The sequence below is a fragment of the Dama dama genome, chromosome 3, assembly GCF_033118175.1.
Source record: "Dama dama isolate Ldn47 chromosome 3, ASM3311817v1, whole genome shotgun sequence".
Taxonomy (NCBI): domain Eukaryota; kingdom Metazoa; phylum Chordata; class Mammalia; order Artiodactyla; family Cervidae; genus Dama; species Dama dama.
In genome coordinates this window covers 23,432,911-23,447,500 of record NC_083683.1, presented here as the reverse complement: position 1 = coordinate 23,447,500, position 14,590 = coordinate 23,432,911, and the positions used below count along the sequence as shown (strand labels likewise).

General features: G+C 34.9%; 1 protein-coding gene across 7 annotated transcripts in view; it reads left to right on the top strand.

Moving 5' to 3' along the window:
* NAP1L1 (nucleosome assembly protein 1 like 1) overlaps positions 1 to 10,646 on the top strand; it is a 38,585-nt gene extending 27,939 nt beyond the window's left edge. For 4 of the 7 annotated variants that reach the window (XM_061124839.1, XM_061124801.1, XM_061124830.1 and 1 more), the window contains 11 exons: positions 419 to 560; positions 793 to 873; positions 1,562 to 1,690; positions 2,875 to 2,946; positions 3,733 to 3,872; positions 4,306 to 4,451; positions 4,546 to 4,565; positions 5,867 to 5,989; positions 6,744 to 6,773; positions 7,285 to 7,335; positions 8,299 to 8,981. In XM_061124839.1, coding sequence (XP_060980822.1) covers positions 419 to 560; positions 793 to 873; positions 1,562 to 1,690; positions 2,875 to 2,946; positions 3,733 to 3,872; positions 4,306 to 4,451; positions 4,546 to 4,565; positions 5,867 to 5,989; positions 6,744 to 6,773; positions 7,285 to 7,335; positions 8,299 to 8,334 — 970 coding nt within the window. In that variant the 3' untranslated portion in view covers positions 8,335 to 8,981. Of the gene's footprint in view, positions 1 to 418; positions 561 to 792; positions 874 to 1,561; positions 1,691 to 2,874; positions 2,947 to 3,732; positions 3,873 to 4,305; positions 4,452 to 4,545; positions 4,566 to 5,866; positions 5,990 to 6,743; positions 6,774 to 7,007; positions 7,249 to 7,284; positions 7,336 to 8,298; positions 8,982 to 9,055 lie in introns of those variants that run through there. The other 3 variants (XM_061124812.1, XM_061124790.1, XM_061124820.1) reach the window with 3 other exon arrangements.
* The last annotated feature ends 3,944 nt before the right edge of the window (positions 10,647 to 14,590 follow it).

Genomic DNA, 14,590 nt, shown 5'->3' with positions numbered 1-14,590 from the left:
TACTCTACCTCATTAAATTTGTTCTTCTGAAATGCTTAATGGTCATGAGGTCTGTATTTGAATGTACCTTTTGCTTCAAATAGGAAACCTGTCACTCACTAAAGGCTTCCCAGGTGGCTTAGTGGTAAAGAATCTGCCTGCCCATTCAGGAGACCTGGGTTCAATCCCTGAGCTGGGAAGATCCCCAGAGAAGGAAATGACAACCCATTCCAGTATTTTTGCCAGGAGAGGCCGTCCCATGGGCAGAGGAGCCTGGCAGGCTGCAGTCCATGGGGTCGCAAAGAATCGGACATGAATGAGCCTGCATGTTGCTAACTATGAGCGTCATTCACTAACTTTTATGCTTCAGTTTCAATATGACAAAAGTGACTTGTGTTTTACTGTGATGCTGTGTAACTGGTGTTTTCTCACCTTTCAGCTTACCTAGGGTAGTTAAAAGACGAGTGAATGCTCTTAAAAACCTTCAAGTTAAATGTGCACAGATAGAAGCCAAATTCTATGAGGAAGTTCATGATCTTGAAAGAAAGTATGCTGTTCTTTATCAGCCTCTGTTTGATAAGGTAATGCTTTCTAATACTTTATTTATCTAAAATTCAAGAAGATAATAAAGCTTTGGAAATATAAACAAACTTGTTAGACCTCTCAGCAAAATGGTTATTAAAGATATTTGGGAAAACTATCAGTAATAACAATTTAGCTTGTGGTTTGAAGTCATTAAATCTATAATGAGAAACAGTTTTTAGCTTGGATGCCAGAGTTTTTATGCAAGTTTTTTTTTTTTAATCATTTCAGCGATTTGAGATCATTAATGCCATTTATGAACCTACAGAAGAAGAATGTGAATGGAAACCAGATGAGGAAGATGAAATTTCGGTTGGTATTATCTTTAGTATGTTTTTATACTTTGGGATTTTTTTTTTTATTGTGAGATGGATATGAGTGCAGATGAGCCACTGTTAGCCTGGCACTGTCTATACCCAAATTTACTTTTTCCTTGTATTTTTATAGTAATTAAAGTTTATAGATTTATATAAACTTTTACTTTGAACTTCCTGATGACATACAAAAGGATTGTTTCCATTTTTCGAGTGAGGTGGAGGCTTCTAAGTGGCCTGCCCACCTTTACAGATGGCAGAGCTGTGACACAGATCCAGTGCCCTGTTAAGTGGTCTCATTTCTCCAGTGTTCATGTTTTAACCTTGATTAAGAGAATATATTTTAATTAAGAACACCAATGAGTGAGGCAGTAAACAAGGTTTATGTTTCTTTTGCTTTTTCTCTTTACTGTGCTTAAGTCTTTTTTTTCCATGAAGCTGAAATTGTTTTCTCTACAGCTCACGGTCCTAATAGCTTTCTTTTGGGAGGGATATGGTATGGTAAGTATTTATAGAAGTAAAGATTTGCTGTGGGTAACAGCAGTGTGTACACAATTAGACTAGAATTTCTTTGGCTGAATGTTATAATTAGTCAGTTGAAGGTTTGTTGGGTCCTGAATGTAAAACATTTTATCAAGATGTCTAATCTAGATATCCAGCATTCATTAATGCTGTCTTTTATTAAGGAGGAGCTAAAAGAAAAGGCCAAGATTGAAGATGAGAAGAAGGATGAAGAAAAAGAAGATCCCAAGGGAATTCCTGAGTTTTGGTTGACTGTTTTTAAGAATGTTGACTTGCTCAGTGATATGGTTCAGGTAATTTTATTCATAAAACACCAGTTTACCTCAGTGAGTAAACTTGTGAAATGTAAATGACTGTGATGACTGGTCTCTATATTGTTGACTTTTATAGAATGATTGCCTTTGAGGGGAAAAGAGTGCTCCGAGGCTTATGGGAATCTTAGTTCCCCGATGAGGGATCAAACCTGGGCCCTTGACGTTGGAAGCACAGAAACCTAACCATTGGACTCCCAGGGAATTCCCACGATGGCTTTCTTTTGAAATAGCTGTTATTGGTAGAAGGGGAATTGCAGCTTTGATTAACGTAATCAAATAGATTACAATTCATTTCCAAAAATTAAATAATGAAACGGTTTCTTAGATAATTGCTCATTTCACTGTAATTCTCACATAGCCCTGTGCCTTTTGGTTTTGGTTTTAGATGGCAGAGTATGGAGGTTATGGTGGGTTGTTTTGATTGTCTGACCAGAGAGACCTTTTTCAGCATGAAACTATTCCAAGGAATATTTGCATTGTCAAAGAACACTGTAAACATATGTGTGTGTGTGTGTGTGTGTGCATGCCAAGTTATATTTAAGTCTTTGGGACCCCATAGACTGTAGCCCACCAGGTTCCTCTGTCCATGGAATTTTCCAGGCAAGAATACTGGAGCGGGTTACCTTTCCCAGCTCCAGGAAATTCTTCCCGATCCAGGGCTTGAACCTTAGTCTTCCTGTGTCTCCTGCATTGACAGGCATATTCTTTACTTACCTATTTTAATAATTGTCCTTTTCTGTGGGAAACCAATATAGATGTCACCTTTGGGAAACTTTGCCTCTCCTAATCTGAATCATTTCTTGGGCCACTTTCATCTGCATTATTACTTGTTACCTTATATTGTGATTGTTGGAAGTTAATGTCAAGAAAAAGAAACTATCTCAAAACAATGACAGCTTATTGCATTTCTGTTTTTTACTAAAGTAGTAAAGGAACAAGAAGCAACTGGAAATGGTAGCAATTATGATCAGGAAACATTTTTGAACTAGCTTCAGTATAAGGCATAACCTGGAGAGTAAATCTTAAGGTTCATAATTATACATAAAACATCAATAAAATGTCTGTCGGTTAAATGCATATCGTCCAGTAGAAGAACACTAGTCTTAAAATGCCATTTAGATACTCTTTTTGATCTTTTTTTTTTTTTTTTTTTTAATTTAAAGGAACATGATGAACCTATTCTGAAGCACTTGAAAGATATTAAAGTGAAGTTCTCAGATGCTGGTCAACCTATGGTAAAAGAATCTTGAAATATTTCCAGTTTTGTAGCATTAGATGTTTACAAAGTAGATCAATGGAACTTTGTAAAGAAAGGGTGACGTTCAACAATTGGACAAGGGAGTGAGAAGAAATTGAAACTGATATTTGGTACTTTCAATTGTTAGAATTAAAGTTCTCATGGTGATAGTTGTGATGCTGTATTTATTTATTCCTTTTCCTCCCTCTGATTGTAAAAATTGTCCCATTTTTGATACTGAATTAAAATGTTTTAAAAATAACAGCAAAGTAACATGAATAAGAAAATGCTTATTCTGTATTGGAAAACATGTTGGAAAGTAAATAGAACAGAAGGTATTAGAGGGTCCTTACTTCTTCATTACGGAAGATCAGCCAACTGCTTTTCCCTGAAACCATCAGATTATGGAAAGCATGGGCGAAGGTTCTGTGGGCTGTAGGATCTTACATTACATGTGCTAAGGTTGGGCCTTTTCTCTGTCAGTCTAGGATTGGAAGTCCTCTCTGGGGAGATGGAGGGAAGAAGGGAGAGATTGTTCAGCTGTACCTAACCTATTTCATAAACATGTTACTAAACGGTGTAAGCTGAACTAAGTTTTGCTCGGTTTATTTGGTGCCATATTTTGCTTTTAAGGTAATTTGGGATTTACATGACTTTTTCCCAGAATAGGACTTTTGTCACTGAAAATTTTATGTTTATAAAAATCATAGATTAAGCTTTATTTACTAAAGCATTGAAATTTTATCATGTAAAAATTTAATTTTTTTTGTTTTTTCTTTTAAAGAGTTTTGTCTTAGAATTTCACTTTGAACCCAATGAATATTTCACAAATGAAGTGTTGACAAAGACATATAGGATGAGGTCAGAACCAGATGATTCTGATCCCTTTTCTTTTGATGGACCAGAAATTATGGGTTGTACAGGGTGAGTTTCCTTTTACTACTTTAATAGAATGCTACATCTATTTTTGTTTTACTTATGATTTGTGATATTTATTATTTTCTAGTGTGTCTGCTTGGTATACACATACATACATAGTTTATCTCCAAATATTTCAGTAAAATGTTTTCTGAGAAGGGCTTACCAATTTTTGCAGGATTCTCCATGGACCATAATATTTTTCCAAAGGAATACACATTTAAATGTATTATACTGTGAGTTTGTGGTAATTATAAACATATTTGTTGCAAAAATTTGTTTAGAAATAAAAATTTCTCTATACTGCTACAGAAAGAAGCACAAATTTCCCCTCTAAAATTGGAGAATAAAACATTTACTTAAAAAAATGTCAGCTTTCCAGCAGTTGAAAGTAAATGTGTTAATTGTGATAGACATTCTTTTCCCTTTGTTTTGGAAGGTGCCAGATAGATTGGAAAAAAGGGAAGAATGTCACTTTGAAAACGATTAAGAAGAAGCAGAAACACAAGGGGCGTGGGACAGTTCGCACTGTGACCAAGACAGTCTCTAATGACTCTTTCTTTAACTTTTTTGCCCCTCCTGAAGGTAAATAGTGCTTTACTTTGAGTATTTATGGTGGTTTTATTATAAGCTCTGTGTAACTTTTTACTCATTTGAATTTCTTTTCTCAATTTTGCAGTTCCTGAGAGTGGAGATCTGGTAAGCTGAATTGTTTATTTGTTGAATTGTTCACTATGTATAAAATTAAAGGACTGTATATAAAAAATTAAAAGACTGGTTCTCAAATGTGAGGAGTGGGAAAGTGGCTGCTAGTATTTTGTACTGAGGCTTGCAGTGCAGAGAAGAGGACCTTTACACATCTGAAAAATTACTCCATTGAAAATGCTGTCCTATCAAAAAAAAAGAAAATGCTTTTGCTGCTTCCACTGAGATGGTGGGAGGCTAAAGATTTTCTTTTGAGACTTGGAAATACTGACATGAGGGATTCAAGTTTTCAAACTATTAAGTTTTCTTCCTTAGTGAAAATGGAGTGTTTTAAGTCATTTATACTGTTTACAAAACACTAACCACATTCTGCTTAGATTTCTTTCTGTGGTTATTATTCCAGTAGAAATTTGGTTTTATATATGTGATCATATAGCTGAAATGTGCTTGGCATACAGCCTGGAATGAGGAATAGCCTTAAAGAAATCTATACATGCAGTGTAGGCTAGACATGTTTTGAATTTGGCCTAAGTCTATTACCAAGTATTGATGGTAACAAAAAACAGTCTTGAGTAGTTATGGATAGAACATCTCTGTCTGGGATTAGAATTTTTCCTTGAAAGTCTTCTCCCCTAACCCTTTGGTGTTTTGTTGTTGTTACTAGAGTGGATTGTGTTAATGGATCAAAAATAAACATTCAGGATTTCACAGAATATTTACTCATTGTTTAGTATCACAGAATTGGAACTTTAGTTTTATGGAATAATTTAAAATTTGAGTGTCAGCAGCATTTCTATGCTGTACTTTGCCGTTAAGTAGTAATCTGAGATTGACTTAGTCTTTATCAGGTAGGACTTGGTGACATTTGGCACTACCCAGCTGCTTGGATAAGTCTCTTTCAGAAAGTATGAAGTGATCCTCTGGTCTATATTATGTGCCATATACATAATTTTATTTATAAGAGCCTAAGTTCGTTACTATTATTCCATTCGGTGTTTTCAATAATATCTTTAAAAGAAAATTGAGGTCATATAGCAAAGTTGCTATTGTAACTTTTAAACTAGAGGAAACTAAGCAATGATCAGTAGGTACACTGACCTCCTAACATTTTCGTTTTATTAAAAACCTGTAAACCTGAGGCACATGTAGATGACTATTTGATCATGCACACATAAGCTAGTTTTAAGTGTTTAAAGTGAAGTTAAGAGTTTCTATGAATGATTTAAACCGAGCAGTCCCACATATTTCAGATTTAGTAAGTTCATGCATTTTGTGCGTCTGTTTTTCTTTGAAAGGATGATGATTCTGAAGCTATCCTCGCTGCAGACTTTGAAATTGGTCACTTTTTACGTGAGCGTATAATCCCAAGATCAGTGTTATACTTCACTGGAGAAGCTATTGAAGATGATGACGATGATGTGAGTGAATCTGAATCCTGCAGTGAAATCCTTTGGTGCGGGTGTGGTAGTCAGAACTGGTGAGAGGTTTAATGAATAGATGGAGCTGTTAAAAAAACAAGACAGAATAATTCAAAATTAGGCTGATTACTTACATCCTTTTTGGTAACTTTTTTGAATTGTTTTAAACAGATTCTGTTAGAATCTTTGTGCTTGGTTTATTGTAGCTTTTATTTTCCTACTACTAGGAAGGCTACTTTGCAATAGTAAAACTTCAGTATGTTGGGTTAGTCTTGTAATTCCATTACATGTTTTTGACCAAACAAATCATAACCTTGGACATTTTTGAATTCTGATATAAAAATATTTATTAGAAAGCATAGAACTTTTATTCATAGAAATACAAAGGAACAATTTAAGGTAAAAATAGGCTGTTTTCCAATATTTTGGACATCTTTCTTGTTAAGTGGCAATCATTCAAATAGGCTTTAGGTCCTTTTTTTTTACATACTGAAATAATATTTACAGTCATAGTTACCTGATCATACTTTACCCATGATTATCCTGTGTTCTTTATTTTTAAGTTGTCAAGTTTAGATCGTAGCACTGAGCTGGGTGATTCATGTAGCTATTGTCCTTGTTTTAATCAGTTGCCAAACGAAGTATTTTTTCCTTTTTTTAGACATTAGTGGATACAGTGGTGGATATTAAGTAAATGCTACTTTCAGATGTTTGTTAGCTTCATTCAAACGTCATCTTTTTTTCCCTTTTTTAGTATGATGAAGAAGGTGAAGAAGCGGATGAGGTAATGTTTACCAAATGAGCAAATAATTCTCAGTTTAACACATTGAGAAGCAAATTGAGTGACTTATGTATTCCATTGGTATATTCATTATTCCATGATATGGGATAAAAACGTTTTTTGGAAAAACGTGGTTTTAGAATTCTACATCCAAGCAATGTATGTATGAGGTTTCAATAAATAAACTGCAAAACTCAGAACACTTTTTTTATTTCAAATAATTCTGTTCTGCTGCAGGGTTATCAGCTCTTTGAAGAAGTCAAAAGCTGCAGTAAACTTTTTCAACGTTGGCTGCAGTAAATCTTTTCAATAAAACCTGTCTGGATGTCTCAAGTTGTGTTGGGAAATTTTTCATATTAGAAGCTTTCAAATTAAATTGCATTGTCACCAAACTCTGTAATCATGAAAAGTCTGTTGACTTATAGAGTAACTTGTACTAAATTCTCCCTACATTATGAGCCATTTCTTCCTACTGTGTACCTACTTCATGGATGCATTTTGAACTTTAATATAGGAAGGGGAAGAAGAAGGAGATGAGGAAAATGATCCAGACTATGACCCAAAGGTGAGCAAAATTAGTGCTGTTTTCTGTTCAATTTAAGGCAGGTTAAATATGAGTTGATGTTTCTGAATATAAAGTTCCTTTTTGCCCATTAAAGTCTTTAATAAATCTCTCCTCACTGGCGTATCAACGGTACGAATAATTTCAGTACCTTTCCGAAGAAACTTTATTTTTGGTTCTGACCTTAACGTTTTTCATAGTTGCAGCCTGAATAGCCCTAGGATTCTATTTTAATGGTGCTTTATCTTGGGGCATTTTTAAGCATTCTGAATTACTTAGCTGGTGTTTAGGATGTTTTCTCTCCAAAGGAAAGCTTATTAACAGTTTTTAAATAATCTGAATGCAGGAGTGCACAGAAACAGGGGCGCAATACTATTAGGTTCTCCCAGTCACCTCTTTTCTCCACATCCGAGTCCTAGTAGGAGGTTGTCATCTCAGGGTTAGTAAAGGACTTTATCTCCTACAAAATGCTTGGTTTGTTAACAGGATTCACTAGAAACTTCCAGTTTCTCTTTAATGCATTTATTCATTGGCTTATGCTATAAAATACCCAGAAGACGCTTTAACCTAGTCATCAGGTAAGAGAGGGTAGTTAAAAGATCAAATATTCTGACATGTCTGAATTGGTCTTAACAGCTAAATATGAATGAAATTAGTATTTTTGAAAGGCAAAAACAATTGGTGATATGACTTAGAATTTGTTTGACTGTTTTAAGATTATACTTTAATGTGTTTCACTTTATGGAGTTCATTCTACACTGTAAAATTGGGACTTTGTTTCAGCATTTTCGTGACTCTGTAATATTTGAATGAATAATTTGCTATCATTACTGTATCATTTTTTTTTAGTTTGGCAAAAATTTTGACCGAACAGTGAGATAATGTGATAATTAAAATAATTATTATTGAAAAATTACCTGAAGCAGATAGAAAAAGATAGATTGACTTGTTGTTTTCCTTTAACAGAAGGATCAAAACCCAGCAGAGTGCAAGCAGCAGTGAAGCAGGATGTATGTGGCCTTGAGGATAACCTGCACTGTAATAGCCTAAACACAACTCTTATTTACTTACAGCCTTATGTTTTTGTATTTTCTTGGTAGACTCAGAAGTTTTTTTTAAAGGAAAGGAACTGATATTTTAAAGACCAAATTTGTTCTACTTAGCATTTTAACTAGTTTTTCTGCCAGCTGCATCGAATGCACAGAATCTCTCACGCATGTTCGTCCGTTGCTATATAGTTTGGTTCTTCTTGGAGTATTTTTATCGTGTAACTGTTAGATTAAAGCTATGAAAATGAACAGAACTGTGAAATGAACCAGATTTTTTTGTCTTGCTAAGTTTTTTTCCTGAAGAACCAAAGTATTTTTTCAGCTGGTTGAATGGGTTTAAGTTTGCTTGCAAGAGCTGTGCCTTTCATTACTTTGTTACAGAAATACAATGACTTACATTAAGACAATTCATCATTTAAAAAGCAAAACTTGTCAAGTAAAGTATATGGTTAAGAATTTCCAGTAAGACTACACCTGATAATTTAGATTAACAGGTTTTTGTATGTCAGGTGACATTAGTTACTATAAGAAAAGCTTATTAACTAATAGTATGGTTATTGGTTATCATAGGGAGGTGAATAAAACCTAGTATTTTCAGAAGTTATGCCTCATTATTTTTAATTGTACTTCTAAAATTTAACCTCCATTAACTAAGCATCTTTTCTTTGTGGTAGGATCTACCTTCTGCTTTCCTGGAAAGGATGAATTTACATCATTTGACAAGCCTATTTCAAGTTTTTTGTTTGTTTGTTTGTTTGCTCATTTTTGTTTTTGCAGCCTAAAATAAAAATGTCATATAATTTTAGTTCTCAAAAGATAATGTCTTAATTTTGTACTAATTCAGGTAGAAGCAGAGGCCTAGCTTTAATTATGTACCCAGTTTACCATATTACTGAAGAAAAGGGTGCCAAATTTGGAAGAGGTACTACTATATCTACTAATAAGAAAGTATTTTAAAAAAAGATAAATTCTTAAAAGATTTAATGGTTCTCATAGAAAGAGTAAAAGGTTAACTTTCATTTCCTTTGGTCGTAACTAGACTGAGGGCCCCGAGCCTTACAGTTAATTCCAATTCCTACTGCTTAAAGTGTGTCGTCATTTACCCTTGCCTTTTGTTTGACTGTGTATTAAAATGGGTAGTGCTGTTGACTCAACTACCTCACAGATGTGTTAAGGCATATTAAGTTAAAAATTTTATGAAATGTTTCTCAGTTGCATTAAAAACTCAAAACTTTGGACCTGTTGTACCATAAGTATGTGATAGTCAACATCTTAATTATACCAAGGCTTGATATGAATAGTTAAACTGGTAAACCAAGTATAAGTACCTTTATTCTGGATCCAGTTGGGCAACATTTGTAGATCTTTGTGTGGCTCCTATTTTAACAGAAGTAGGTAATGAGCAGCTGTTTCAAGGGGTCCTAGGATTTTTTCCAGCTATTTTAATTGTGACTATATTGTAGTAAATACTACAGATGTCACGGAACTAAAGTGGAAATAAGACCATTGTTAGAGGCGGAAAATGCCATTAAATTAGGGACTGTAGAGCCACATTTAAAATACCTCAGGCTAAATACTGTTACTTTTGGGGATGAATATTAAAGGTTTGACAGAGTGGACTAATTGGGTTATAATTATAGGAAAGCCTAGAATTCCTGGTTTTAATAAAATTACATTGGGCTCATTTTCAGAGGTGATAGAGCTTCTGTTTTAAAAATTTAGTATTAAGGTCTTAGAATATAAACACATTTTGTTATTTGTATAGTACTATCCATTCCTCCTGAGATTTTAAGTACCTACTGGAAATCCTTAACCAGTTGCAGTAGTTCATAAAAAATGCCATGAAAACACCTTCTGTTTTTCCTCTTCATTTTCAAAATGATTTTGCTTGTTTTAATTAAACATTCTGCAGTGATTTTCTTTTTTTGTACCCATAGCTCATTTGAACACAGCTTCTTCTGAACTAAAAAATTTTAATCTGAAGATAGAATCCCATTTTTAATGAACTTAAAAGTAGCAGCAAAACTCTTCCTTTAGGAAATAGCAGTTGCCAAAGTGAAGAGATAGATAACTATTTCTTGTTATATTGGGGGAATATGGTCTGCAGAGGAATTTTTTTTTTTAAATAAAGTTGGAGTTTCAAGGGATATCAGTGTTCATCAATTCCATCTCTCCAGTTTCAAGATGGTTCTATTCCATTTTAGAAATTTGACATATGTAATTTGAAATCCTTAATAAAATTTGCATTTAATTTTATAAAATGTACTGGTGATATTTTGGGTCGTTTTTGAAAAAGAATGAGTATATATACTTTTTTTTAAGAAGAAGAGTGAATATATTTTAGGCTATTCTGTGCTTAGGCCATGATGGCCTATAAAATATGTAATTTTAAGAGCAGCCTCCCAAGCCCTGCTAAGTGGAGTTTGTTTGGAAGATTGGAAAGGAAAGAATTTCATGTTCTGCAGATTATGCTTTCAGTTGCTACAGATGTTCTTGAGGCCCTTCAGATTCTGTCTTTACATTTTCAATTTCTACTTTTCTTTAGTCCAGGCTGTGACTACCAGAAAGTTCCCTCATTTCTTTCTAGAAATGGTAAAATCCCATACGAATACCTCCAAAATAATACACTTAAGATTTTTTTCTATTTTTATGGTTACTCAAATATGGTAATAGGCAGAGAACAACAGTTCCATAAATGGATTAGGTTTTAGTTTAACATGGCTCTCTGAAAGCTACCTAGTTCACTGAAGCGGTATTAGTATTTATGTGAAATAAAAATGTCTTAATTGGCTTACATAGCAGTACTTTAAAAAAATGGGATTCTACCTCTTATTTCTTTTTAACACATTTAATAGCAACACATAAACCTTAAAAGGACACATTAGACTTGAAGAAATATTTTCATTCTGTGAACAGGTTAATGGTATTGATTGGTAGATGATGAGGTCTTTAAGATAACTGAATTAACTGTTTATATTACTGCTGCTTGTAAAAACCATATGACTTTGTGGGTTATCTGAGTTGTAGGCCGTTCCCATCACTGAATAATAAAACTTTTGAATTGTTTGTGAAACCTCATCATACCATGCAGAAATACTAAAACTATTTACTATTTAGATATTCTTTGAATTCTTGGTTTTAGGGCTTGGTTTAGAATTTGAGTCCTATTTTTAATGAGTTAGTCTTATAAAAATTTTAGCCTTTATATTTTTGACTAAGTCAAGCCAAATGTTTTAAATGTACAGAATTAATGGATAGTATAGAACAAGCATACATTCTTTATAGGAACCTTAGGAAAAAGGTCACATGCTAATGTAGTTTTTAATCTTCTGCACTGTATATATAATTGTGAACTGGATTTTTGTTTTGAAAATACATGTTTATAATTTAGGTAGTTTGCTACTTAAAGCACTAAGTCTCTAATAGCTGAAAAATAAATGTAAATGAAAATGGTGAAATTAACATAGATATATATATAGTGGTGATTTTGTATACTAGTTTAGAAGTCCAGATGCTAAAAATTTAACTTGGAGGAAAAGCCAAGTTCTTGGACTAATTAAGGATTGCTTACTGACTTCAGAGAAATGGGAACATCTTTGTTGGGATGTGGAATTACTTTTAAGGATAAATGTTTATTAGGAAAATTGATGTATTCAGTTAATTATATTTTCAAAAATACAATATAAGCTGTATCTTTTGTTCAATTTGACATTATACTGTACTTTGTTTTTCAGCTTTTTAAAAAATTGAGGTATTGACTAATTTTCTCAAGTGTGGAATAAATAAGAAATGAAGCCTAACAACTTAGCAACAATAAATTGCCAGCAGGAAATAAGTTGGTAATCATATTGCTTAATTTTCATATTGAAAAATGATAGTTTATAGCTTTTGTAGAGCTTCATTATTTTGAAACTCAGCACCTCTAGCCTCCCACCGACCTGGCCCGAGCAGGCGCGATAGCCTCGAGCGCTGCTTTCCCTGCGGCTGGCCGGCTGCCGCCTCTGCCTCTCACAGGTTGCAGCCAGCTGCGGGCTGCAGTCCGGGCCTCAGGAGGTGAGCTCGCGGAAGGCCCGCTGCTGCATCTGTTCGCTTCTGCCACCCTGGATCCTCAGAAAGGCGGTTTTAAATTTAGAAACAAGTAACTGCGTATAAGGGCTGAAAAACGCCAGTGCCAGAAGCGGACAGGTCTCATACATCAAGAATTAGTGGTGGTAATACTCAAGTTTTTTTTATTCATGAACTTCAGGTAGTTGTGGTTTAGAAACTTTGATGGAGTGGTCCTGTCTGCTAAAACACTCAAATCTTGTGCTTTTAGCTGGGAGCACATGTCTGTGTAGCGAGGGATGGAGAGTAGAGCAGCTGAAGGTGAGCAGGGACCGTGAAGGTCCTGAAGGAGGGCTGTCCTCAGCGCCTACCAGGCAGCACGGGAGCGGGAGGCTTATGGGGACGGAGCCATGGGTGGCTCCAGGCGGTGACGCCGCCGAGGACCGCTTTAAGACATGCTGTGACCGGGCCAACTGTGAAGAGCATTGGGGCTGGTTAGAGGCCAGGACTAAAGTGAGCGCAGTGTGTCAAAGTAAGGGGAAGACAGGTTCAAGGCTATCTGCAGTGCATCTGCTGAAATTTCCAGGTTGCTTTTTGTGGGGGAGCCCTTATCAATATTGCAACTTTTAACTCTAAAATTAGAATCTTTAGAAGAATTCCTGCATATTCTTTGACACAAAATCACCATTTATTGACTTTCTACATGGTTCTAAATTTATGTATATATCTTTTTCCTAAGCTATTTGGCAATGTTGTAGACATTGTGCACCTTTATCTCTAAACTGTTTTCAGTAGGATGAAATTCACAGTACAATTAATCAAAATCAGAAAGTTTTACAACATACAATTCATTTTGACGCTTAAATCATCTCAGATTAGATCAGTGGTATCCTTTGACAGCTGGTCCTTGTGTGCTTTCTGGGTGTCCCATCATTTGCGCACTTGCATACTAGATAGCTCAAAAAGATTTTCTGCACTTCAATCTCAAAACTCATTGCTAAGTCATGTGTGACCCCATGGACTGTGGCCTGCCAGACTTCTCTGTCCAGGGGGTTCTCCAGGCAAGGTTGGGTTGCCGTTTCCACTGCCCAGGGGATCTTCCTTGATCAGGGATTGGAACCCATGTATGTCTCCCGCATCACGTGCATTGCAAGCAAATTCTTTACCACTGAGCCACCAGGGAAGCCCTTTCTGGGTTTATCATGGACTTTCTGGTCCCACCTCTGAAACTGGCTATTTTCCCCAAGGACTCCTGTTTCCCTTCATTGGGAAATATACTTGGAAACCAAGTCTAGATGGTGAGTTTGCTTGTTCCTGGGATGTTCTTTTTTCTAGGTCCTTTCAGGTGACAGTCTGAGGAAATACAGTAAAACCTTAGCACACACTGAAACCTCAAAGTTAATCCAACATATTAGGATTTTACTCTAGCCTTACTCTAGTAATTAAAATTGTAATTACCTTTGAACAGGTAGGGTTGGTAATAGCTGATCCAGCTGGGAATTATAGGTGAGGTTGCTCCATAGGAATAAGAAACCATGAATAAAAGTGGCTCAGACTAGACTAAAAACCTTGCAGCCCTAAACAAGTACTGTAATCATCCATTTTTAATGAGTATGGGAATAAAGAAACAGTTGATACATTGGTTAGTAGAATGGTTAAATACAAGTTTGGAGTTCATTTACCGCTTGTTCTTTCAGCTTCATTGTTTTGATGCATTGTGGGCACTGAGAACACATTTATTGAAGTAGTGCAAAAGTACATAGAACCTGATAGACATGTTTTAACACATCATGACACAATAAACGTGTCTCCTAAACATAAGAAAACCTAGAATTTGGTTTGGATCATCTTGGATAATTGATTCTGACAGTTTCAAAATTAGGGTTTTTTTTTTTTTTTTTTTCTGTTTTGATGTTTGGTTGGTTCTAAAGGCAGAATGGCTCTTGGCTAAGAGGTGGCCCTCCTTGGTGTACAAAAGAACCGTGAGACTAAGACTGGATAATAAATATAAATCTGTGTCCCCATTTTGAGGGGTTTTTATGTTATATAAAGGTAAAAATAGAAAAAGTAATTTGTTACCTTTATGTAAAGTCAGTTTTTAAAATTAATATTTTTTAAATGCTGATTTATTTCCCTTTGTTAAATCCAGAAATCATATAGAGTAA